Source organism: Sipha flava, unplaced genomic scaffold (genome assembly GCF_003268045.1).
Source record: "Sipha flava isolate LNK unplaced genomic scaffold, YSA_version1 130_pilon_pilon, whole genome shotgun sequence".
Lineage (NCBI taxonomy): Eukaryota > Metazoa > Arthropoda > Insecta > Hemiptera > Aphididae > Sipha > Sipha flava.
The window spans coordinates 311172-337551 of NW_020271756.1; the positions used below are offsets into that span (position 1 = coordinate 311172).

Genomic DNA, 26380 nt, shown 5'->3' on the forward strand with positions numbered 1-26380 from the left:
CTTTAAACTTGTAAAAACGCAGGAAATATTTTCCCAAAATCCAATATTAAAAAAAAAAAAAAAAAATCACAATTTATCTCGTCTCGCGTACAAATCTGGTAAACAAAATTACTGTTCCATTTATAAAACTTTTAAAACATTCGATAATTGTTAAAATTTTGACGAAAAAAAAAAATATGTATAATTTTAAATTTTTAGATTTTTCGTTGTTTTTTATAACGAAAAATGAATATCTACTCTCAGTCTGTGTGTATTAATTATTCCAATAATTTTCGCGCTAGTACACATTCAGAGTTTAGAACATTTTATACTCACTCGATTGCTGCGATTGTCACATTAAGGTGGTAGTCGATAGCTTTCATTAGATCGTATATTTCAGTAATTCATTAGCTTAACAAACATTTAAATCGAAAAAAAAAATAATAATATAATATCTACTGAATAATTTATTACACTTACATTATACGTTTGGCTAGCACAAATTTTATTGTACATAGACAACGTGCAATTTTTATTTTGTTAATTATGTCAATGATCGATGTTTCACCGTCGGGTCTGTTAATGTGGGAGAATAATCATGTATGCTAACACCCAAATAATTTTAATAGTAATAATAATAGTAGCAATGGTAACATATCCCGTAAGCCTGAGAAAACGTATACAACCGAAAGTTAACGGAAAAAAATTTTTGAAGATCGCATATTATTTTACTCCGAATATCTGCGTTAGAGGCGTCCGTACGATGGAATCGCGCAAATAGTTGCGAAGGCATTGAAACAACTCACTGGCTACACTTTTTGGCATACATTTGGTTTTCGCAGGATGAAACTGAAAGAGAGGGCATATACCTTCGGCAAAAATCTGACGTTACCAATTACTCACGTTCGACATGATTACCAACGATTAATTTGAACTATTATCCGCCATGTTGCGACTTCCATTTAATCAATCAATCATATTCTAAGATCAATTAGTAGAAAATTTCTGAAAAAATAGCATTAAAATTAATGTAGGATTCCGAAATTCTACGAATATTAACGATCATTACTTTTGGAAATATATTTATTTTGCATAGCTTGAACTTCGTTATCCCAATTGTTTTGTTTATTTATTTATGTAATGCAGTGAATACTAAATTTGATATCAAATGTTTAACTTTCTCCAGTTTTTTTTTTTTTTTTTTTTGAAAGCCGTATACATTATATTTAAAAAATAAAATTTTTAAATAACAAAGACCAACGTTTTACAAAGTACACTTTTAGTATTAATATAACTTCAATGAAAACAAAACGTATGCTTATACAACTATTAATAATTGTCTCCCCTAGTGAAGGTTCACCGGTGAGGGCCTTCTTCCTCGAATAGCTTTTGCCAATTATGTGCGTATTTGATTATAATCATTATTTGCTTCTTATTATACATAAACTATGCATTTCACAAAATAATTACAGTCTTCTACTGAATAAAATTGTAATCACCATTCTGTTATTGGATATGAATTTTTAAAAAATATAGTTATGAAAATGGATACCAGCAAAAATGTTATGAAAATTATAATATTAAATCAACAAAGTACGATTCAAATATAACTAATAACAATAATACATGACGTATAGACACGAAATTGAATTATTTTCGAAATAATAGAAATGTATCTTTTGAAAACCAAATCGAATTCAAAGTCGTTTTATTCCTACGCATCCTGTAATTATTAGTTACAATATCTACCGTGATTAGTTCCATTTCATATGAACATGTTCAATATTAATTGAAAATGTGTACAAGTTTTTTAAGTTGAAACAGTCAAAACTTGTATACAGGCAATATACACATTTCTTTTGACCGCCCATCACCTGATTACAATTAATATCTAACAATGGAATTTTATCATGGCTAAGTAATAATAATATTATTATAAACTCCAAAACGAATGCACGATGCACGTATTTTAATAATTTACGTTACAAGGGTAGTGCATTTTAAATTTAAAATTTAATTATCACGTTAAAAAAGACCATAGTTTATATCGTTTCTAAGTATGAGTATTATACTCGCATAATCAACGTTTCATTTTTTATTAACTACTCAAATAATTTTCCACTAAAAATAAAATCATTTATTTAATTATAAATTGAAGGCGATATATTATGTGAAAATAATTTATTATGTTGTATTTAAAAAACTACTGATTTTTTTTTTCGTCGATTAAGGTTTTCGATTACGATTGGGGCCTTCAAGATGACTTCATGGGAGCAGCGCAGGTTACTTTGACGACCCTAGAATTGGGCAAGTGAGTTTAATTTAATATTATTTTTTGTCGTTAGTGTTACATTAACAACGTTAGTAGTGATTGGATGGCGATGACTATAAAAATACTAAAATGGTGTTGTTGACTCAATTTAAGAAGAAAAAACTAAAAGAAATAATTGGTTAAAATAAAAAAGCTAGATTATATTTTGTTAGTTTTAAGATTTAATATTTATTGCAAATTATGTATAATATACTTATTTCTTTTTATTTACATAGGAATACATGTTTAGAAAATTTTGAACGTATTATATTATATTTATAACTCTAAACACATTTCAAATTTCAATTACATAAATAAAATTTTATCAACTTTAGATTCTTGATATATTTTATTGTGAATTCTCTTGAACATAATTATTTGTTGCCGAAACTACTAATTTGTAATTTTATAATTGGCATTCTGTTATAATTAATAAATAACTATTGTTAATAATCAAAAATAATTTTTTTCATTAACTGTATATTTATTCATTTAAGTTTATATTATTCCTAATATTTAACTATTTACAGCCTATATAATTACAATTTATTCATAAACATAAATCCCATAACAAGTAAATAATAAGAGACAAATAGTTCAAATATATTATAATCCTACTCACCAGTGCCTCCCACTTGAAAAATATATTTGTTTATGATTACATTTTCATGGTTTCATCACTTGATAAATTCTTCAATCAAAACTACAATCTGATCACTACCTTTACATACATTTTGATCATTGTAAAAATATATATATTTACAGATTGTATAAATAAATTTATAAATTAAAAAAAAATTATTAGATTTTAAAAAATATCATTTAGATCAATTAGCTAATTTATTTTAAGTATTCTACGAATCAGGGTTAGATTTTTAGATCGATGGACTGCTATTAGGTATGACATTATTAGTAAAAGATTTGTACTTTCAAATCTTAAGAAATATTTTCTTTAAGAATCCGTTACTCATAACTAGCCAGTTACTTCAAACGCCTGAAAAGTTTTAAGTAGGTTTAATGTTTAAGGTTAAAGTAGTTTAAATAGGATTCTACCGCATTTTACAGCTTTATTCTATTAGCTCAAACAAGTCGGATTATTGATTTATATACATATAACTAGTACTTAGGGATTTAGCTCTAGATAAATGAAAATAATTTTGCCAAAACAGTATAAAGGTAAATTATTATTACAATTTTAATTCTGTTTGCAGACAACATGAACTATGTTTACAATTACGAGACACACAAAATGCTGAGTACTTAGGCGAGATTTTTCTAGATGTGACTTTAACTCCTCAATCTCGAGAGGAGCGAGAACAAGTAATCAATTTAATTTTATTAATTGAGAAAATATAAAACCTTTATATTTTCAAATTATTCAAATATTTCATATATTAATATTAGTTAGGGAGTGAGCTAGCGAAATGATTTTATTTATTTTTAATTCAAAACGTAGTATAATTTTTAAATTTATGAAATAAGCTTCATCTTTATCATACATGAGGTTGCTGTTTAATTCAAATAATAAAAAATGTAGATATTATTTGAATCTTTCACCACCGATAATTCCTGAATTTTATCATAGGTAAGTTACTTAAAAAAAAAGCTATAAAAATAATTTCATCAAAACTTATTAACTTATTTACTTTTTTAAAAAAAATTTAAAAAAATTTATTTTAAACTATTAAAAAAAAAGAAAAAATATTTAAATTAAAATAAAATGTTATAATATCTCATATTATATTATAATTTCTTTCTATACTGGAAATACGCGTTAGATTCAATGAACTTGAGACATCAGACTACTTTAAAAGTCATAACGTTGGATAAGATGCTCAAAAGTCAAGTATGTACTAATCCTAATCTTCACCCTTTCATTAAAAATTCATGGTAAAAAATATATATACCCGTAAACAATACAAACGCTTTTCATGACTCGAAAGACGAGATATTATTTTTTATTACTATTTTTACCACATCTATATGTTTATGAAATTAACTATTGATCTAATACTTCAAGTCCCTCAATGGATATTGTTTATAAAGTTGTAACAAAATAACAGAAATTGTTTTGAACGGATGAATTGTAAATGTCACTATTTGTATAAATTTTTTTCATTAGTTATTTGATGTTCAATTTTTCGAAAAAATAATATCAAACTTTTGCAGCTTTCTATATATCAAAAATAATAATAATAATAACACATACGCATATAACAAAAATACTGTTATAATAAAAATTCAATCAACGAAAATATTTAAACAAATTTTATTCACCTCCACATTATTTATTAATATATGTCATTTAAATATATAATAAAATCTGATTTTAGTCACGATAATAATAACTCATTACGAGTTTTAAAATATTTTGTATTTTTTACTAAATATAAAATTGTATTTTAAATTAATTTTGTGTAACGTTTTTACTTGAATCGCTTTTTTTTTTATATATTAATAGTACAACAGTTTTAAAATTACTCGAGTTTTCTCTCAATATCAAAATAAATCGATTTAAATTATAAAATATTGAACCACCAAAAGTGAATTGATCTGATCTGTATGATTAATTTAGAGTCTGCAAAAATCTGGAAAAGTGGCCGAAATCGGAAGAAAATATAAATGTCAAGTTTGGAGTTCCGTTGTTACCATTGTATTAATAAAACTAAAAAATTTAAAGCTGGCCGAAGGTTTGAGCGACCCTTACGTACGTTTTAGGTAGGTGTACCAAACTGTTTCGAATGCCATTTTGGGATCTAACGATTGAATTGCATTACAGATTGGGAGGTGAAAAATTCAAAAGCAAAGGTAATAATCAAATGCCCACTCCTACTTGGCTGGAACAGTTCGATTTACATCTGTTCGACGATCAGACTCAAGAGCTGGAAATCAACGTTTGCGTAAAAGATCGTTCGCGCGAAGAAATAGTAACCAGGTACCTATACGATAGTTTTATTATTTTTCGTGAAAAGTGAAAAGAATTGTAGATTCACAACAACCACCAATATCAAATTGTTGGGCTTTTAAATAAATGTTCGATAAAATGCCTATGGTTCTATTAGATTACCATTTAAGCTATAACGCTAAATATAATTCATAATTTTCCGCCACGTTAGCTAGGAAAATAACCGATAAACCTATAAATAACATGAGGATCGTGACTAAAGCATTTCTGATTTCGATTATTTTCTCTTTTGACCGAAGGAGTATTATTGACGTGTCTCTAGATTTAAAACTAAATACATACCATGTGTTTTTAATATAATCTCTATTAATATGCATCCAAGATAACTTTTAAATATTACGACGTCATAAATTTCCTAGCCACATGATAGATGCTGTATCTATTTATTTCCATTTTGTTGGGTATCGAATCTAGAAATACGTCAATGTTACACTTTCTATTGAAAGGAAAAATGACAGAGACGGAAATCTTTTAACACGATCCATACGGTCCCCGTAGTTGTATCTGATATTGTCTTAGGTAAAAAGAATCGTATCTACTCAAAACTCACTCTTTGACTTAAATGAACAAAGGACTATTTTTCAATATAAATGCACAGTTTGTCGTGCTATAACGAAGTTCTTAATGGTAATTGCATTCATCGGAGTATTATTAATTAACTAAAACTAGGTTAGGGTTGAGTCACTGCTAAAGGCAAATGCTATTATCAAATATTATTTTACTACACTTATAGCATGAATATTGTTGTACTAATAATGACATCACAACAAAAAACTGCTATCCAATAATGGTGAGAAAATGTAGTGTAGGGAAATAAAAAAGTATTACAAATTAATACAGTATGCGTTTCCGGTATAACGATAAAATGATAAAGTGTTGTTAATAGATATGTGTATTTGTATAATTCGTAATTTAAAATGTATTTTGTGGCTATACGATATGCTTGGGGCTATATAAATTTATCCTAATTACTTTTAAAGTAATGCTCCTGGTATACCTACTGTTCGAAATCTTGCCATCACTATTTTAAATTCCTGAAAACGCTTTGGATATATATGTGAACTCTCGCAACACAATATACAAATACAATCATCGTGTTTAGGATATTTTCGTATACAACTCGAAATTTTTCATTGATTTTTCCAAACCCGCATAATAATATAAAACAACGGATATTTTGAAGTTAATAATAATACTCTATTGTAAAAATATTTCATGTAATAAAGCTTGGTATACATTCTTTAACTTGAACATCAAAAATATCACAATGATTAATTTTTTTCTTGTTTTTTTCATGAACATTCTAACAAACTATTGATTTTGTATAAATGGTTGGAGATTTTTCCATGGTCTCTAACAATTTTTTTCCCCGTGAGACTATAGCGAGTCAAGAGTTAAGTTATTTGTGTTCAGACGTTATAAAACTGTCACAAGCACAACAATTTACAAAAAATATGAAGTAGAGCCTTTTCATATAACTAGGTGGCTTGAAATTCTTGCAAAAAACTTATATAGTAAATATTTAAAGTGGCTTCAAAATTACTTGATACCTACATTAAAGCTACAGAAAATATATGCATTCACATTTTATTTATCTACACAGAATTCGATTTATTTTTCGTACCTATTTTACTGTAGTAAATGTTATTAATTTATTTGTGTAAGATTTCTAATTAGAAAAAATAACTGGTCGCATTATATTATTCAGTTAATAATATATTATATTTTATGGTATCCTATTTAAAAATAACATTACAATAATAATATACAAGAAGTGATTTCGTATAAAAAAAATGTTTAAGTTGTGAAAAATATTATTAAAAGATTTATATAATATGTTTTTTATAATTAGAATACATTATTGCATAATTAGTAAGTATTTAATAATAATATTTTGTTTTTCACATCAAAATATTGCCTTTAACATTTATTACTTCAATGAGTGTTTTTTCTTTTTTTTAATCATACTAGATATTTATAGATAACTATATGAGGTCATATCAATGTTATGCAAAATAAAAAAATGCAGGTATACCTCTTATATGAATATGTATTAGAGTAGTCCTTATTGTATATATGAGGAAATTTATTTTTCAATTTTTGATCAGGCTACCCTCAGAATTTGCTCAAAACTAAAAAAAAATGACTTAAGTCATTTTTAAGTTAAGTCAATTTTGAGTTAAGTTTCATAAAAATCGGTTAACCCTAAAAGAACCCTCACTGGGGCTAAAGTTCGAAAAGATGGGGATTTTTTTGATTTTTGCTATTTTGACCTATAATATTTATGATAAGTGAAAATTGCTTAGAACAAAATATTTTTTAAATTATATTTACTTTAAAAATTGTGTCTTATGTTTTTTTCGTTTAACAACCCAGTCAACTCAAATATGAAAAAAACTCGTTTTTAGTGAACTATTTTATATTTTATGTTTGTATCTTATGTTTTGTATTGTCATATCTATAAATATCCGTCATCATACATATCAGTGGTTCCCAAACTTTTTCCCATCGTGGCACATTATTATTAGTTTTTATAAGTCACGGCACACTTTGGATAAATATTATCTACTTATCGAATAATAGGTATATAATGATCGTTATTAGGTAATAATATTATTATCTCTCGATATAATATAAACTCGTATTAAGGTGTGTTTTTGAAGAAAATTTTGGGATTATTTCAGGGCCAAATATTCCACTATTAAAACAATTTCAAGAATACTGGGGCTAATTTAATACTAGTAATTTTAATTCGGGTATTGAGGATAATAATGTTTATATGATTTTATCCCATGCAAAGAATGATGAACTTCAGTTTGCTCTTGAGTTTTCGAAAAAAAAGTTTTGTGAAGACTACAAAGAGTTACTGGAAATTACAATTGTTTTTCTTGAAGGAACTCCACATCGTGGAATATAACTTCAAATTCCAGGTGCTTCCCATCATGCTAGATGGATGGCTAAGGCAATATATTGCTTAAAAAATTTATTTTTCGTAAGCAATTCAAAATGTCACTATCTCAACAAAAGGCACGTCAAGATTCATGCATTTTTATTATTTTTATGTAGGTATGTGAAAACTCACGTATTACGTATATTATTGACTCTGTAGTTAGATGCAAATTAAATGTATGTTATGTTTGAAAAATGCTCTTTCGTATACTCATCATTAATAATTCTTAATATTCAAAGCACGGTATATAATTTAAAATATACACACAAAAACTTAAAACACGAAAAATTAAAACTTTTATAATATTTTCAAAATGCAAAATAATTTTATTAGATTTTATTTTGTGAACTTGAGCCGCAAATAACACGGTAAATATTCGTTTGCCGACGGTCATATGTAAATTGCTTCATATCCCAAAATAAGCGATAATAATATGTTATCTGTCGTAATCCCGTGAAAAAAAATAATGTATACATGTGGTCTAGTTTACCCGTATATACATCTGTTTAAATAATCTATAAACCGTTTGGTTTTCTTCGATGGATTAAATATTTAAGATCCCATGTTATACTGCTAACGCTCCAAACTCTACTACTCGTTGAACTAACTCAGAGTTCATAAAGTTTGAAAACATAACGTTATTTTTGTTTGAGTTTGATGCCGCTTCGACAGAATAGTGATGGATTTCTATATCATGTACAGCAATAGTTAATGAAATGGACGAAGAACAGCCGATTACCGACAAACAAAATTAAATTAAAATCCACAAATCAGAACTGTTTCTATGCGAGATTTGTTAGTACGAAAATAATAAATTACAATTCATATGTAAACTGACATATGTAATATGGCATATTTTTGAGATTGAAGGATTAGATAAAATAATAATAAAAATTGAATATCGCAATGACGATATGGTTTATTTTATAGTAAATTTAGATTTTTCTCGATAACATAAGATACACATAATAATAATAATAATAATATAACAACGAATTTTGAAAAAGACCGTGAAAACGAACGCGCTTGAACGGGTACAAGAGGAGCTGGATCGAACAGTCCGTCAAATGGTACAATGCCGGAATTCTCCTAACTGTTGAACCATTGTAGTCGTTATACAAACCGTTCCTATTTCGGGAGGGGAAGGGATTTTTTTTATCCGAAAAACATAAATCAGCTCATGGTAGGTCTTACTACAATGCAGAAAAAGGCTAAAGTATAAATAAATAAAAGTCCACACGGCCTTTTATGCGCGACTTGTCGTCAATAACAGACCGATATCGTTATTTTGACGAAAAAAGCGAATCAATCTATTCGGAAAAAAGTCGCTTATGGTAAAATTATAAAGATAATTTCAAAAATTACAAATAAATTTCAACGGGCCCACGGACCCTTAAAATAACCGGTACCCTGTACTTAAGGTCCATCAGCCCCCCCCCCCTTTTTAGGGGCCCGGTGTATATGTGTGTAATATGTGATTTCGTGAAACTCAAAGCTAACATTAATAATGTAGGAAGAATAATACGAGTACGTTGATAAAATATTAAAAATAAGTATTTGTTCAGTTAATAGCGAGTCATTAAGAGACAGCTGTAATTAAATGTTTGAAAAAAAAGCCCTACTACCTTGACTGCTCTGTAGCGTTTAAATTTCATAGACCTGGGTACCAATGAATTGCCAAAAAATTGCCGCCCGGGGCAGCTGCCCCCTTTTCCCCCCCCCCCCCTTAACCCGACACTATCTCTACAATATTATGTATGAGTTCGGTTTTCCGAAAAAATTATTAGCACTAACTAAAATGTGTATGGAAAATACGAAATACAGAGTGAGAACGCAAGTAGATAGGCCAAAAGAAGAAGAATATTAAATATTCTTAACATTAAAAAGGAAAAATATTAGTTTGTTATTTGTTAGTATAAAAAAAAATTTGAAACTAAGACATAGTTTTCTGCAGAAGTTCAAACGTGATCATGTGAAATATATAGAAATTAAATTAACTAACTCTAAAAGTTAAATCTATGTATCTGTGACATTTATTGTTTTTTATTATTTATTATTCTACAATATAAAGTGTCCACTGTGGTTTGATTAGATAATTCTAGACCAATGTAACAATTAACTTTTTACAGATATGTTCCTCATCAAAGCAGTTATTTTTTTACCGTTATAGTTCTGAGTAAAATGCAACGAAAATATTAAAATTACTTTTAATATTAAATTTTCTACAAGTTCTTAGTAATTCAACTTAAGATACCGTTTGATTGTTTAGTTATCTCTTGAATCATTTTTAACTGTCTTATCACCTATATTAATAAGTTGAGTAAAAACTAAATTAACTTCAATTTTAATATGATACGATTTTAAATGTTCTTCTCATGCAGAAAATTTTCTAGATCTTGTATTTCAACATAGAGATAATTTAATTAATAACAAAACATAATTAATATTAAAATAATATTAAAAAATTAATCAAAGTTAATTTAATTTTATATGTTTTGTGTAAAGTTCATATAAAATAATGAAAAGTCTCTAATAAATAGAGAAATTCACACAAAAGCATTTAATGACTGAATAAAAGAGGAAAAACAATTGATTTTCAATAAATTAACATTTTTTTTAAATTTGTATGTTAATTTTCATTATGAAAAAGAAATAACAATTTATGTTTTGTAGGTGTTAATTTTAGGTTTTTAAATTTACTTGAAAGTTTCATTTAACGTTACGGTTCACAGGAATATTTATTTATTTTTTTTTTTTAACCAACAGGAAGTTAGTTTAAGTTAGACGTTTTGAACTGAAATTATCAAACAACTAATTCTCATTAATTTATTTTTTCAAATAACTGATTGTAAAATTCTTAAGCATAGATTTAACATTTAGAATATTTTTTTTTCGAAATGTTTATTATATTTAGTAAAAATCATTCCGTTTATAAATATATATATGACCTCACAAATTATGAAAATTGAAATATATGACTGTAATATTTATAACACGATATAATACTGAAGTAACGATTTTTACCAAGTGGTTTCTTTTATGAAAATTTGGTTTTTAAATGAATATTCTAATGACGTCACAACAACATTAAAATCGTGCCAATGAATATACATTTTATTGTTGTAAAGCACATACTTATGCACAACCGATTTTCATGTCTGATATTAACTGATCTAGTTAATGTTCTTGATACATGTGATTATATAACCGATGTGGTTGTATGGAGTACCGAACTCAATTACTAGTATAAATTGTTTTGAGCACTTAGACTAATTACAAATGCATTTAGATTACGAAAACCTTTTGATTAACTACGCCACTAGCACATATTTTTATTTAAAATATTTGATGATAGTTGATTATGAAATGTTGACGTTTTTTTTTTCTACCCTGATGATTCGAATTTATATTTTATTATTATTAAAGATTTGATATTGAATATGGTATTTTTATTAGTATATTTTTATTTTCCATATTTCAATCATAGTGGATGTTTATAAAACCTTGGCTGACTTATAATACATTTTTTATTAATATTGATAAAAAATAAATAGGTTATATTATAATACCGGTTAAATTGAGTCGCAGTTTTGTCAGCTTCGTTAGACGAACCACCTCCGGATTTTATATAAAATTTTATTCTAAAATACAATCTTATTCAAAATCACTCATCATCCTTATTATTCTTGAAATTTACTTAAAAATATTTCCAGGTATCTGAAACAGTATTTTTGAATTAATGTAAATAATCGTAATCTGAATTAGCTAAAATAATGCGTTTAAAACAAAACAATAAAATTTTTTTTTTACTTCCGTTTTCACTCTGAAAAAGTTCCTAGATACTGCTCTTCTGCTCGTACAATCACAGTACAATGTCATGTCTACGTGAAATTCGCGTTACATTCGAAGCGAAAACCAACGAAAACATTCGACAACGTTTGAATCCGTTCTTTAGACATTGTTGGATATCTGTTTGAAAATGATGCTAACTTCACGACTGGCATCATCAATTTACGCAGTTATAAAATTTGAATAAATTCCAACACGAAAAGGGAGCTCCGAAAATGTCCAACGCCACCCATTCGAACGTTGTTGGACGTTCTTCCGCGCTAGCTTTCGCTAACGACGTCATCCCTTACGGCGCGTTCGTTTTATAACACACTGTTTCCTCTTCCGACAGCACCGTCATCGACCTGAGCAAGCTGGAGCGGGAACGCACGCACAAGATCAAACACAAAATGAGTTTCGACGGCGGCGGCGGCGGCGGCGGTGGAGCGGACGGCTGTAGTAGCGGAGGCAGCGGCGTGCTGTACCTGTTGCTGACGATCAGCGGCACGTCGACAGTCGAGATGGTCTCGGACTTGTCCAGCTTCGACGGCCGGGAAATCACGGACAGCGAACACGTGCGGGACAAGTACTCGGTGCGGCGCACGTTTCGCGACCTGCGCGACGTCGGCATGCTCTCGGTGCGCGTGTACAAGGCCCATGGGCTCACGTCCGCCGACCTGTGCGGCAAGTCCGACCCGTTTTGCGTACTGGAACTGGTCAACGCCCGGTTGCAGACGCATACGGAGTACAAGACCCTGTCGCCCACTTGGGACAAGATGTTCGTGTTGTAAGTATGACGTGCCCACGCCGTAGCTTGTTGTCGGTGGGGTGGGGTGCGGGGCAGGCCCGAGCATTCCTCGGGCCGAGAATCGATCAGTTTTTCATGTGGAATGTTTCGCGACACGTTTTTTGTTTACATGACAAATATCTTTACTCTTTAGTTGTAATGCCGACGCACAGAAGCTGATGCATCGCATGTTACACCTCCGGGATGATGGGAACGCTTCCGCGGAGAATTCCGCGTCCGCCCTAGTTCTAGGAGTTTATCAGCTACACATACCTCACTCTGGTTACGCGTGATTCTCAACAATTTTGTACCTTGCGAAAAGTGTTAACATATGAAGTAAAATGGATCGGGGTTTTTTTTTTTTTTTTATAAAATTGCTATTTCAAATAAACTCGATTATCACGACCCGGTTCCTAACCTCGTATTTTTTTTCTCGTCTATATTTTTATTTGATACGCGTTGAGAATAGAATAGATATCGTGAATAGAATCCACGATATCATTAAAAGATATTTTAGCGTTTAACTATTGCAAAATTTAAGACTCGTGTGGATTTTCGGTAGGGGAGAGTGTGATAAGTTGACGAACTTAAGAATTGATTAATATTTACATTATTAAATAAAAGTCAAAAAATCTTGAAATTTTGTATAAGCATTGTCTTAAATATGAAAAATAGCCTGTAATAATTTCAAGCTTTAATATTAAAGGGTTTATCAATTATACATTTTGCAAAATAAAATTCTGAATTCGCATCTTACCCCGTACTTGGGGTAAGTTGACTGGTATATATTATTACATAGGTAAATCAATGAAATATAAAATAAATATTTTGTATATTTAATCTATGATAATATTAAATATTTTATAATAAATTACTCAAGATAAATTACTGAATATTATTTTTAAGTAATTTATTTGTTTATTTAATTTTATTAAAATGTTTCATACAAATTGTATTCACAATAAAAATTCAATTTCAGAAAATAATACAAATTATTATTTGATTAAATAAAAATGATCGAACAAATTTAAATAATACAATAGCCTTTATTCAAAATTCAAAATCAACAACTTAATTATTTAAACAGTTTAGAATTTATAGAATAAAGTAAGATCTCAAACAACAAAAAATATCAATTCTTAGAAACTTTTATCAGTCATAACTCATATTTAAGTAATAAAAAATAGATAATGAATATAATTAATTCACATTTTATTACCTATATGCTAAAAACAAAATAAAAATGTATTTAGGTAAACATTATATTTAAAACTTAAAAATCCTATAAAAATACCAATTCTTAGGAACTTCTATCAGTCATAATTGAGTAGGTACCTATAACAATTACAAATTAATCATAATTAAAATACAGTTTAGTACCTATACCTATATATGATATAAACAAAATAAAATTGATTTAATTTGATTTATTTAATGTACAGATGTAAGTTTACGACATCGTCAACTTACCCGTGTCATCGTGCCCCAAAAATTTTTTTTAAACGTTTTAATTATTCATCATAACATGTAGTTTATATTAGTTACCATAAATATATTCAAAATATATGTAATAACATGGAGTTTCTTAAGTGTAAAATCGATTTAATAATTATACTTTCGGTATTCGGGAAATCGTTAATTCAAATGAACCAATAATGTTATTAAAACGTGATTTGGGGAAGAAACATTGATAAAATATTTAATTCTTATCGGAATAACCTTGGTATCGAGAAATGAGTTATTTGTAACACCATGTATGTAATCGGTTACTAATATTGATTAATATCATAATTTGTTAAAAATTATTATGAATTCGTTAACTTACCCGACTCATCAACTTACCACACTCTCCCCTACCATAGTTTCGAACCGTGTAAATTGAAAAACATTCTATATAAAACCAAAGTCTATGCTTCTAGTTGTTTTAAAAGCCATAGACTTTATACATTCATTCAAATAAAATTATTTAATTTAATGTGAAACTATTACAATTCGAGAAACACACTACTCATGGGAACAATATGGGAACAACAGTTTTTTGAGTTTGCGTTATCATATTTTTGAGTATAAATAATTATGAAATCACAGTCTGGCAATAAATAACTTATAATGTCCTTATATAACTTCCAAAATAGTTAAAATAATGTATGTTTTGTAGTAACTTTTTTGGCATGAATATCCCAGTATAGCGATTTCCAATGTTGGTAGTTTTAAAAATGAATTATACATAACGTATTATAATCACGTTAAATTATTAATTCGACTTGAAATTTAAATCTAATTCAGTCTAAAATCTTTAGACATTCTAATTTGTTTACGAATAAAATAATATTATATTATAATTCACAAATCGCTAGTTGTTGAAAAAAAAAAACTATTTAATTTGATGAAATGCGTATTATTTTGCACAAGCTTTAGGAAGTATAGATTTCATATGAAACTAAATGGAGAAAAATGGGACTTCATAAATCATTGCAAATTATTGTCCTTCGCCTTTAAATTTGGGTTTTCTTCATTTACATATGAACAATATATTTGCTATATACGTATATATTTTTTTTATCGAATTATACTAAAAAATAATACAATTTAATATCGTTCGTCAAAGTTACGTAATTTGATTCATCGATGATAACGAGAACGTCATCAATCGCGTTTTCCCCTAAAAGTCCTGAAAAATTGGAAAAAATCAATGCTATGTATTTTGTGTACCGAACGAATACATATTATTAAAACGGAAACATACCGACCAAAAAAAAAAGCTCGCCTACACATACGCACGACATAGTAATTAATAATAACAGTAATAACAACTGTAGAATACAAATTATATACACCAAGGGTAGCCAACTTTTATAAGCTTGTGATCGACGATCGACTTATTATCACTTTCGACCAAAAAAAAAAAAAAAAAAGATTGTCACTTATATTTTATGTATGTTACACTTCCTTTGTTTTTTATATTTGAAATATTAATATGTAATAGTAACGTTTTATTTTACATAACACGTATTTTATTATATATTTTATCAATTCATACGAAACTAATAAAAACGATTATTTTATATAAAATATCCATTAGGTTACATATAATGTGTCTACAAAGCTACTCAATATCGGAATAATTTTCGTTTTACATAACTATTTATCACTATATATTGTCTTTTTTAATTGTTATTATTCCAATTTTAATATTCGTGAGTTGAAAAAAGATATAAATATTTATAAAACTAAAAAAAATAAAAATATTTATTTGTTTTCTGAAAAAATTAAAGGGGGTCACGATCGATTCGAATTTACTATATATCACGATCGACCAGCCACCCCTGATGTACAGCATACGCTACATAGGTCCAATATTTTAGTTACGCCTTAACCTTCCAAACGTGTCCATTATAATTCGTTAATCTCACCACGTCAGAATGAAAAAAAGTTCAAATATTTTATCTCTCCAAATCCCTTTTTCGTTCTCGCCTCTGAAGACATTACTATCAATGCGTTTGTTTCGATTTCAATCAGCGCTACTGATGAACTACACAAAGTCAAATCTCTCGCTCCGGCTGTGAACATCAAAAATGATTCTTATTTCTCTGCCTTTAACGATACACTTATCACTATTCCAAATGGATTTAAGTGTAAGTCTATGCCATCGTATATTATTGTACGATTTTTCGGCGCTGTCAGTTTGCATCGCAATTCCGGTGTATTTAAAAGAAACTGACGCCAGTTTCCACACTGTTATTTCGCATTTCATTAGTTTGCACAGGACTGTGATCAGAAATCTATATTATTTCACCCTAAGTACTCGAATTTTAGCCGCCTTGTTCGATAAAGGTCATACAGTAAAATAAGTATGTAACGAAAAAAAATAAAATATGATAGTTTTCCGTTTTCACTATTTTTACATCAAAATAGTACGAAGTATGTCTATAGTATAACATCATTACATAATACGAGTGTAATTATTGAGAAACTTCACGATAATTGCGACACATCGCAATGTCACAGCTGTCAATTGTATAGGAACCCATATCACAAATGTCTCATCTATACGCCTCGACCAATAAATTGCCTGCAATCTGGGAACCCCGGTCATCCTACTCGAAACAAACGTACGATGATATTTCAGCCAATAAATCATCCGAACCACCAATCCTATCTTTTAAAAATATTCCTAAATCAATGAATGCATTTAAAAGCATCGCACTAATCACTCTTAATTTATGTCCACTCTAGATAAATTTCTCTCGAACATTTCTATTCCATAAATATTAACTTTTCTCTCTTTCCAATAGCATATTATTTCTTATTATTAATATCCTAATATTTGTTGTTATTTTCATATTGATGTTTTCGGACTCTGTGTACATATTATTATGTCGTAGGTACATCGTGTGATCTACAAATGTTTATATATTTATATTTGTAATCATTGAGAATAATAACTTACACTAAAAGCTAAAAAAAAAATAATATTAATACCAATTACAATAGCTGCTTATTCGTTTTTATCGTCAAACGATTGGAGAAAGTTATAGCAATAGGGATAATTGAATTGTTTGCGTTTTTTGCATTTTAAATTTAGTTTCAATGTACTGAAATAAAATATCGATTCCATAGTTTATTTAATTGTTTTTTTGTGAATATAGTTTTAATTAATTGGTTAAATTATATATCTGTCGACAATTATTACTTTTTTTGTTTCAAAAATTCGTGCATTTCAATGAACAAATGACTATAATATTATCATTATGTAAACGAGAAGTGGTGCTAATTAGTTATTTTTATTCAAAATTACTGTAGATCAGTTATGGTTGTACTCGTATATTAGATAAATGTAATAAATAATAAACTTATCAGCCACGTATATTAATTAATGTACATACACAAGTATAATTATTTTTAGTCAAAATACTGCACACTTCATTCATCCAAAATCGATTAAAAAAAATTAACCTATTTCAGTCAATGAACTACCCAAAAAGTTTTTATTTATTTATTTATTTGTTCATTGTGTAAACAGCATTTAGTTTCTTAGCGATCGGCATAAACAAAAACAATTTTGTTTTCGTAGAGTTAAGTTCCTAAATAGAATAAACTTTGTTTCATACACCGTAAAGGTATAACTCTTGTAATAGAGGTTTTAGTTTTAATTACTTAGACTTGAAATTTGAATACAAAATTAATTTACTTATCAAGTTTAACTTATCGAACTTCATCTTAACTATGTACATGGAAGATCTCAACCAACTATTACTTATTTGTTTACAAACCATTCGGTTATGCATGTAACTCATAATCTGCCAAGTTCTGATCGGAATTGCTTTTTTATGTGTCTAACATGTTTTTTTATGTTTAAAATCAATGATTTTTCAATCACCCTCTTTCCAAATTTCCAAATTTTAATCACTTATGATAACTAAGAAGCATGGTATCTACAAATAATAGTTAGGATAGTAATACTGGTACTAACAAAATAAATACTGAATGATTGATTATTTACGTATCATTAGATTTTGTTATGTCTTTTTATTAAAATGTAGAGTTCCTGTTTATATAAATACGAGTATTTGACATATATTTTCTAATTTTACTTAACTGTTATAGGCTAAACATTTTTATGGCAGCCAAAGTGTTGAAAAAATAATTCTTAAAATGTCCTTGTAAAATATATAAAACTATGTTTTCTTTTGTACTTTCTGTATTGTCTAAAAAAACCTTTTTTTTCATTTGTTAAAATACTATTATTTTGTTTGTATATAATATATTAATATATTAATTATATTATATTTATAATGATGAAGATTCTAAAATATTTACCATAGAGTATAACTCATAGAATAAAATTAGTATTAAAAAATGTACGAGTAGTTATTTTTCAAATTATTTTAACTTACATTGTTTAATAAACAAGCCCTTACTATTTGTTATAATATGAACAATAAGATTGTTGACCAAAAAATATTTTTGAGCCAAATATTTTAATACATTTTCTATCATTTTCTAATTATCATTAGCCTCAAATAGCTTTTTGATATATTTAAATATCAGTAGTGGAATGCAAATTTTGATAGTGAAAAAGTGACGAAAAATATAAATAGGACTTATTTTATAGTAAAAAAAAAAAAAAAAAAATTATTATTACTAAAAAAATTAGACAGTATTGGTATATAAACAAAATGATTTGTGTTCTTATTATAAAAGTTATATTTATATATTTCAACTGTAATTTAATGAAAAAATTTTTTTTTTTATTTTTAGTAAAATGTATTTTTAATTATAAATAAAAACAAACATCAATAGGAGATATGCAATTATTTATTTTAACCAATTATTAATGCTATGTACTAAATTTCCTCTCAGTATATTTTTATAGAGATAATATTAAAAAAAATTGTCTGCACGATAATTCTTATAATTATTATACTTATTATTACTTTTTATTATTTATCTAGAATCGAAATAGTGATGTGATATAATTTCAGATTTTTTTTTTTTTTTTATTTGCTTATGTTCGCAATTTTCAGATTTAATTTCAATGATTGGTCGAATAAAAGAAAATTTTAAAATATAAAACAAATATGATACTAAAAGTACAAGTTGATCATGATTTTTTTTTCAATTTTAAAGACCTTTTGAAAAATTCGAAGTATTTTTTATTTTTAACATATCTATATACAAATTCTGCCGATATTATTGATGACGTATAATATAATCATAGTTTCATTGGTACGCTTTGAACTTAAAATATACAACTATACAAAAATTATAATAATGAATAATTATATTAATAGGCGTTTGAAAATTGTTGTTAACTATGCTGTTTTTATATTCATATAGCTACTAATTTAATGTACTGTAAAAGTAAATAGTAAATTGTTGTAAAAAGTTGTAAAAAATAATATCAATTTATAGCAGTTATTTATCTGTGAAACAAAAAAAAAGATAACGAAATTTATCATGTTTTAAAAAAATATGTATTTACATACAAATCCCAGATCTAGAAATGAGTATACAAACCATAACGAGTACCATATTCATAACGGATACCCAATCCATAACGGGTACCCGAAATTTTGTAAATCGGGTAATACCCGTAAAACCCGGGTACCCGGGTAGTTACCCGAGTATTCGGGTATCAAGAGCACTACTTTATACTAATTTGCTCATTTGTCATTAGCTATTGGGTAACTTCTATAAAAGATTTTAAGATTCGTAGTTACTCTAAAATAAATCAAATTAATAAATTAATAACAATAAATATTTACAGTTATAAAAATCGTTGTAACTTTATATACTTTTAAGAATCATGTTTTTCTGTCTTCATTGTAATTTAAATGAATACAATCATAACTATTACTAAAACTATGAATTTTAAAACTATAATTAAAAAAAATAGTTATTTTATTTTCTAATATTATAAGTTAATACTGAGCGTTTTTTACTTAATTTTACTTTTCATTTAATTGCAATTTAATTTATTATTTAGTGGTCTTCTAAAATTTTCAAACTGTATACAGTTAAATAAGTTTTGAAACGAAAATTTTAAATGTATTTTTAGGTATTTTATAATACAATCGACTCTTGATCACTTAAAGTCCAAAGGAAAAATAATAATTTAACTTACTAAAATTTTCGAGTTATCAAAAACTTAAAATCACAACTTTATTTTATATTATAATAGACAACGTACTCGCTGGAATTTTAAAATATTTGACTATTCCTTGCTTTTGTTTGTTATCACTATTTACAATAATTTTAAGCAAATTCGCGTTTTCCGCAAGTGATAATGTTATTAATTTTTATTTTGTAAATTATTAACCAAACACTGCATTAATGTTAGAATTATTATAGGTTTTTTCAATTTAGTGGAAAGTAAGAATGCGTAATGTATGTGGTAGCATGGAATCATTGCTGCAAACCCGGATGGTCCAAGTTAGCCACTCCAGGCAGTGTGTCGGTATTTGACTTTTAACTACAGTACCAATCAGTGACTATGGGGAACTAACGTGACAAACCGTGTCCCTTAATGATATTTGTTTGTGTATTGCCAGGAGCGTAGAAAGTTATCCCGTTGAAAAATTAAATATTTTTTTTTCTTAATTAAAATAATTATGAACATGTTTGTATATTCAGACATAAATTAAAGATATTATAATTTAAATTATGTTATAAATGAGAAAAATGTTCGCTCGAACATAAATATCTTTTATGTACCACGGATAAAAAGTTTTATTCACCATAATTCTATGCGTACCATAACCGATGGAGTAAGAAAACTTATAATAGAGCTCAATTTTTTTGTAAAAATACTTATTCAAACATTCACGAATTCGTATTTTTATTACTAACTTTTTCAAGTTTTCATAATCGAATGTCTTAATGATTATCAATGCTGCGCTTCCTTCAATATTTAAGAATACAGATAAATTTATACCAACATTGATTTTCAGTAATAATTTTTACCAGTATACGGAAAATGGTAAAGTACACTTTATCAGTTTTTGTGTCTATTAAAAACTACAGGCGATCTTATGGTACACATAAATTATCGTGAATACCTAAAAAGCATTCTCGAGTCACTTGAATGTTTCACTAATATTTATCTACACTATTTTAGGTCACGGTTATCATTTATAATTAAAGTTGTATTTTGTAACTTTCTACATGTAACATTAATTCGTAGAACTTTAGATGTATCTATTTTTACAAACACGGATAAAAACTATTTGTATTTGTTTAACTCGGTAAATTGTCGCATAAAAAGTAAGGAGTTTATATATAGCACAAAAAACTAAACTTTAAGCCTGTTGAGTTCCACAGATTTTATTGAAAATTGCACGTATTCCGATTAATTGAATATTAATACAACCCTTAAAGGCCTTTATCGCAAATTAACTAAAATTTACCTGGTGATTCGGAAATGTATTGCTTCAACCAATTGATAAGACAAAGCGAACATTTCTTACCCTAGTAACATAAAATAATAATATTTTTAACTTAATCACCATATAATCATGTCAATCAAAGATTGATCACGATTTTAATTGTGATGTAGTCTAACACGCTGTGCATACTAAGAAAGGCCACAGGTAACCGCACTATTCATATAGATACTTCTACAAATACTTCTTTTCGACATTCTGGAACATATGATTCTCATTTTTGTATCACATTTACTTACTATGGTTTAACAAAATAAAGTTTTCGGTAATTTAATGTATTCATTATAAAAACAATTTTATTAATTCGAGCTTCAAATAAGATAAAACGAAATAACTTATAATTTAAGTAGATTCAAGGAATTGAATATAATATGTATTAACTTACGTTATCGTTTATTCAAATTATACTATTTTTTTATACCCTTTAGAGGTTAATTTTAAAGAAAATTCCCCTCCTATAAAGATTTACTAAAATAGTCTAGCTAATTTTAAAAATATAAAATTATTAATTGTTTATCTGCGTTCCAGCAATGTCAGAGATGTCAATTCCGTTCTAGAAGTTACCGTGTTCGACGAAGATCCTGATTACAAAGTAGAGTTCTTGGGCAAAGTTGCGATACCGTTGCTTTCCATTAATAATGGAGTGCAAAAATGGTATTCACTTAAGAATAAAAAGTTGACGAGCCGAGCAAAAGGAAATAATCCGAGAATCCTATTAGAAATGCGACTTGTTTGGAACCCGGTATCTTTGTTAAACTCATACAATCATGTAGCATACGATAATTTCTTTGTTCGTTAAGTTTAGATACGAGCATTCATCCGGACATTAAATCCAAAAGAGGAGAAATACATGCATCAAGAAATTAAATTCAAAAGACAAACGCTGATCAGAAACGTCATGAGGCTCAAACAGCTCGTATTGTGGGCAATTGATATTGGAAAACAATTCGAGTAAATATAAAAACATTTAATTAACAGTAATGTATAGTATAATTATTTGTAAATTTTAATATAGTTACATACTTGAGAATACAATTTCTACTGTTACGTTACGATTTGCTATTGAATTAATTTTTCTACATACAACACGTCTCATATTTAAATTAATATAATGAACATTTAAATCGGTTAGAATCAATACTAGTATATAGAATATTTTTATATACTATTTAGAATACCCAAAGCTTATATTTTAAATTAATTTATTTCGATTAATTTTAAATCGTCAATGGATATGTTAATCACTACTCCGTTTGTTTCAATGTACGATACGATGTATTTAATTTAAATTCTAATGCATAACTTATTGTATACGAAATCGAAACGCAGCGAGTCCTTAGTTTACTTAAAAAAAAAAATAGACGAGATTTTTTTGATTGCTATAGGCATACTGCGGTCTAAGGAATTTAATTACGGTTTTTTTTGTCGCATTTTACGATAGCGAATACAACACAAAATTTTCAGAGGTACTTTTTCTATTTTTTCCCTTTTATGAGCTCATAAATCCATTGCTGATTTAATTTGTCTGGTAGACGCTATGTAATATTATTTAGTCTGGAAATTAAATTTAAATCTATTGGGTGCGTAAAAAATAGTAAGATTTAAACTTAATTAAACTTCATTGTGATTTAAGATGTAACATAATAATGTCGTATTCTCAATAATAATAACCCTCCGTGAATAAGATTTGACCTTTTTTATCGCTAATCCGAGTTTAGCTTCTTCATTGCAATCATATTCCATTGGTTTATTATAAAAAGTAGATAATCTGCTATGACTGCAATATGAGCTTAAAATTATTTTTATTTGTGATTGTCCCAACTTTTCTCATTGTAACTCAAATTTGTAAATTAGTAATTGTAATGTATTAATTAAATTCAAGAATGGATAGTAATTGATCGATTTGGTTTGCTTATCGATTTTTTGTAAATAACGAACATGAATTGCTTACACATGGACATATATTTTACGCACGTTTCTAAGCAAAAATAACCTAATTTGAAATCTCTACAGTTTGGTATTTTTATTTTATCAAACCTTTATGTGCAATAACTCTACTTGTATAATTACAAATTAGTGTGGTAGAATAATACATGCACACGACAATAAGTTGATAAACAGAGAAGTATCAAAATTAAAACGAGCAATAATTACTATTATAAAACTATAGATACAATTGTAACACGGAACCGAATACATATCAATAGTTTGTAACTTTGATGTATTATCATATTGTATTTGTAACATATTTCTTCAATGATTTCAACCAAAAAAACCAATAGGAAAATCACTTTTTTGGCACGGCTTAATTTAAGCAAAATTATTGACAATACTTTCTTATTTTACGCCAGAACATAAAAATCAAAAATTAACAAAATCAAATACACAAATTTCGTGTGAATCCCCAATAAATAAAAATTTAATGCGAAATCCTTAAGACAAAATACTGCTTAAGCCTTTGTTTAAAGAAAATTATATAGATCACTGTTTTCTTACTATTAATAACAACATAGTTGAGAACTCACATTAACTATACATTTTGAGTTGGATTTTATTTTTATTAAGTTGAGAAACACTTTTTTATGTCCTTGGAGACAAACAAAACGTTAAACAATTTTAAGCCATTGAATCAAAAAATAAAATCCCTTAACATAATGAATTATATTTAGCCAATAAATATTAATAATATTTTAAAGTATATGTTATTGATGCCTACCTTAAAATAAACAACCCAAATAAATAAAAACAATGTAATTATCAGAAAGAAACCAATATATATTTTCACTTGATATATAAATGGAGATTGTTAGTTATCCTATTTGGCACCGAATGATAATAGTTTATATAACAAACACGATTTAATGAAAAGACTTTGTTACGTAAACAACCGGAAAACAATGGATCAATACATATAGTGTGTTCACCGATTTAGGGAACACTGAATTTCTCGGTTGGATTTGTTTGGAATAAATCGATTTTTTTTTTACAAACTGGTGGTATATAAATACACATTTTTCGTTAAATTTCAAAAATTTTTGAGAATTTGGTTTTTTTTTTTTAAATAGCAATGCCTATTTTTAATACCATATTCGGATAGGCCTATTTTTTTAAGTATTTTTCATTTATCAACTATGGTTCTAAGTTCAATATTGACTGAATAAGAGCCATATCAATTTTATTAAATAATACATTTTTAAAATTATTTTTAAAAATTTGTAAAATAATTTATAATTAATTCTTATTGGCTACTTTTTGAATATTTATACGTATTTTTTTTTTTAAATGTTATAAACAAGACTAACATAATATAGGATACAAAATTATTTATTAAAAATCGACTAGGTACAACTGGTATAACTGGACAATAGTTATTTTATAAAGTATAAAGTTATCGAGGTTTGAAATAATAAGATAATGTTAATTAGCATAGTTATTCAGGTAATTTAATACTAAATAATTATAAGTCATAACAATAATAATATGCATTTATTGCATATTAATATGTACTATTATTAGATGTATAATATCGATAAGAAATAAATTATACTTACCTATTAATTCGTAATTATTTATAGATAGATAAACTGTTTTGATTATTAATTGTATACTCAAAAACGTTGAATCATTTTTGTTTAGATTGTCATAGTGCGAAAGTCATAGTGTGATAGGTTAAAATGAAAAACCAAGAAAAAGTGCAAATGCTTTTAATTTATGGTAAATGCAATAGAAATTCTCGTTAGTTAGTCGGTACCATCCACCACACACATTATTTATTAAAATAGAAAAATTATTGATTGACCATGGAGCATTTTCTGTAAAAGTAACTCGTAATGAACAAATCAGACAAAATAATATTAATGAAGATGTGAAAGTTCAAGTTTTAGCATACATTAGATTGAATCCACGATATTCGGTTAGGCATGTTGGTAGAGAATTTGGAATCTCGTTCGACCTCGTGCATTTTATTTTAAAAAAAACACAATTTGTATCTCTACAATCCTGATTTAGTTCACCTTTACGACCTACAGATCCAGAAAGGAGATTAAATTTCATTTCTCGGATACTGGTTCAAATCGATACACAACCGTTATTTTTAAATCAAATATTATGGACTGATGAATCTAAATTTATGAACAATGGAGTTATTAATAAGCAAAACAATCGTTTTGGTCAGGTGTCAATCTCCATTGGGCAGTGGATAGTCATCACCAAACTATGTGGGGTACAAATGTTTGGCGTGGACTTATTGGTGGCAAATTATTAGGTCTGTATTTCTATGAAGAAAACTTAAATACAAGGCGATATTTATCATTTTTAACAAATGTTTTACCATTGATGTTAGAAAATGTACCATTAGCTACACAACAAACCCTCTATTTTCAATACGACGGAGCTCCTGCTCGTAATGCTCATATTATTAGAGATCATTTAAATAGGGTATATGAGGGAAAATAGTTTGGCACTTATGGCCCCATTGAATGGCTAGCAAGATTTCTAGATATTACTCCACTTGATTTTTTTTTACGGGGACATTTGAAAACAATAGTCTACGCAAATCCACCAGTAAATCTAGCAGATTTAAAAAATTAAATTGTGGTTGCGTGTAATAACCTTA

General features: G+C 27.4%; 1 protein-coding gene across 1 annotated transcript in view; it reads left to right on the plus strand.

The window, feature by feature from the left end:
* LOC112694498 (multiple C2 and transmembrane domain-containing protein) overlaps positions 1-26380 on the plus strand; it is a 101816-nt gene that overhangs the window by 72515 nt on the left and 2921 nt on the right. Inside the window, exons 10-15 of the mRNA XM_025569981.1 lie at positions 3502-3610; positions 4866-5008; positions 5070-5225; positions 12386-12820; positions 22294-22507; positions 22571-22716. Coding sequence (XP_025425766.1) covers positions 3502-3610; positions 4866-5008; positions 5070-5225; positions 12386-12820; positions 22294-22507; positions 22571-22716 — 1203 coding nt within the window. The remainder of the gene's footprint in view (positions 1-3501; positions 3611-4865; positions 5009-5069; positions 5226-12385; positions 12821-22293; positions 22508-22570; positions 22717-26380) is intronic.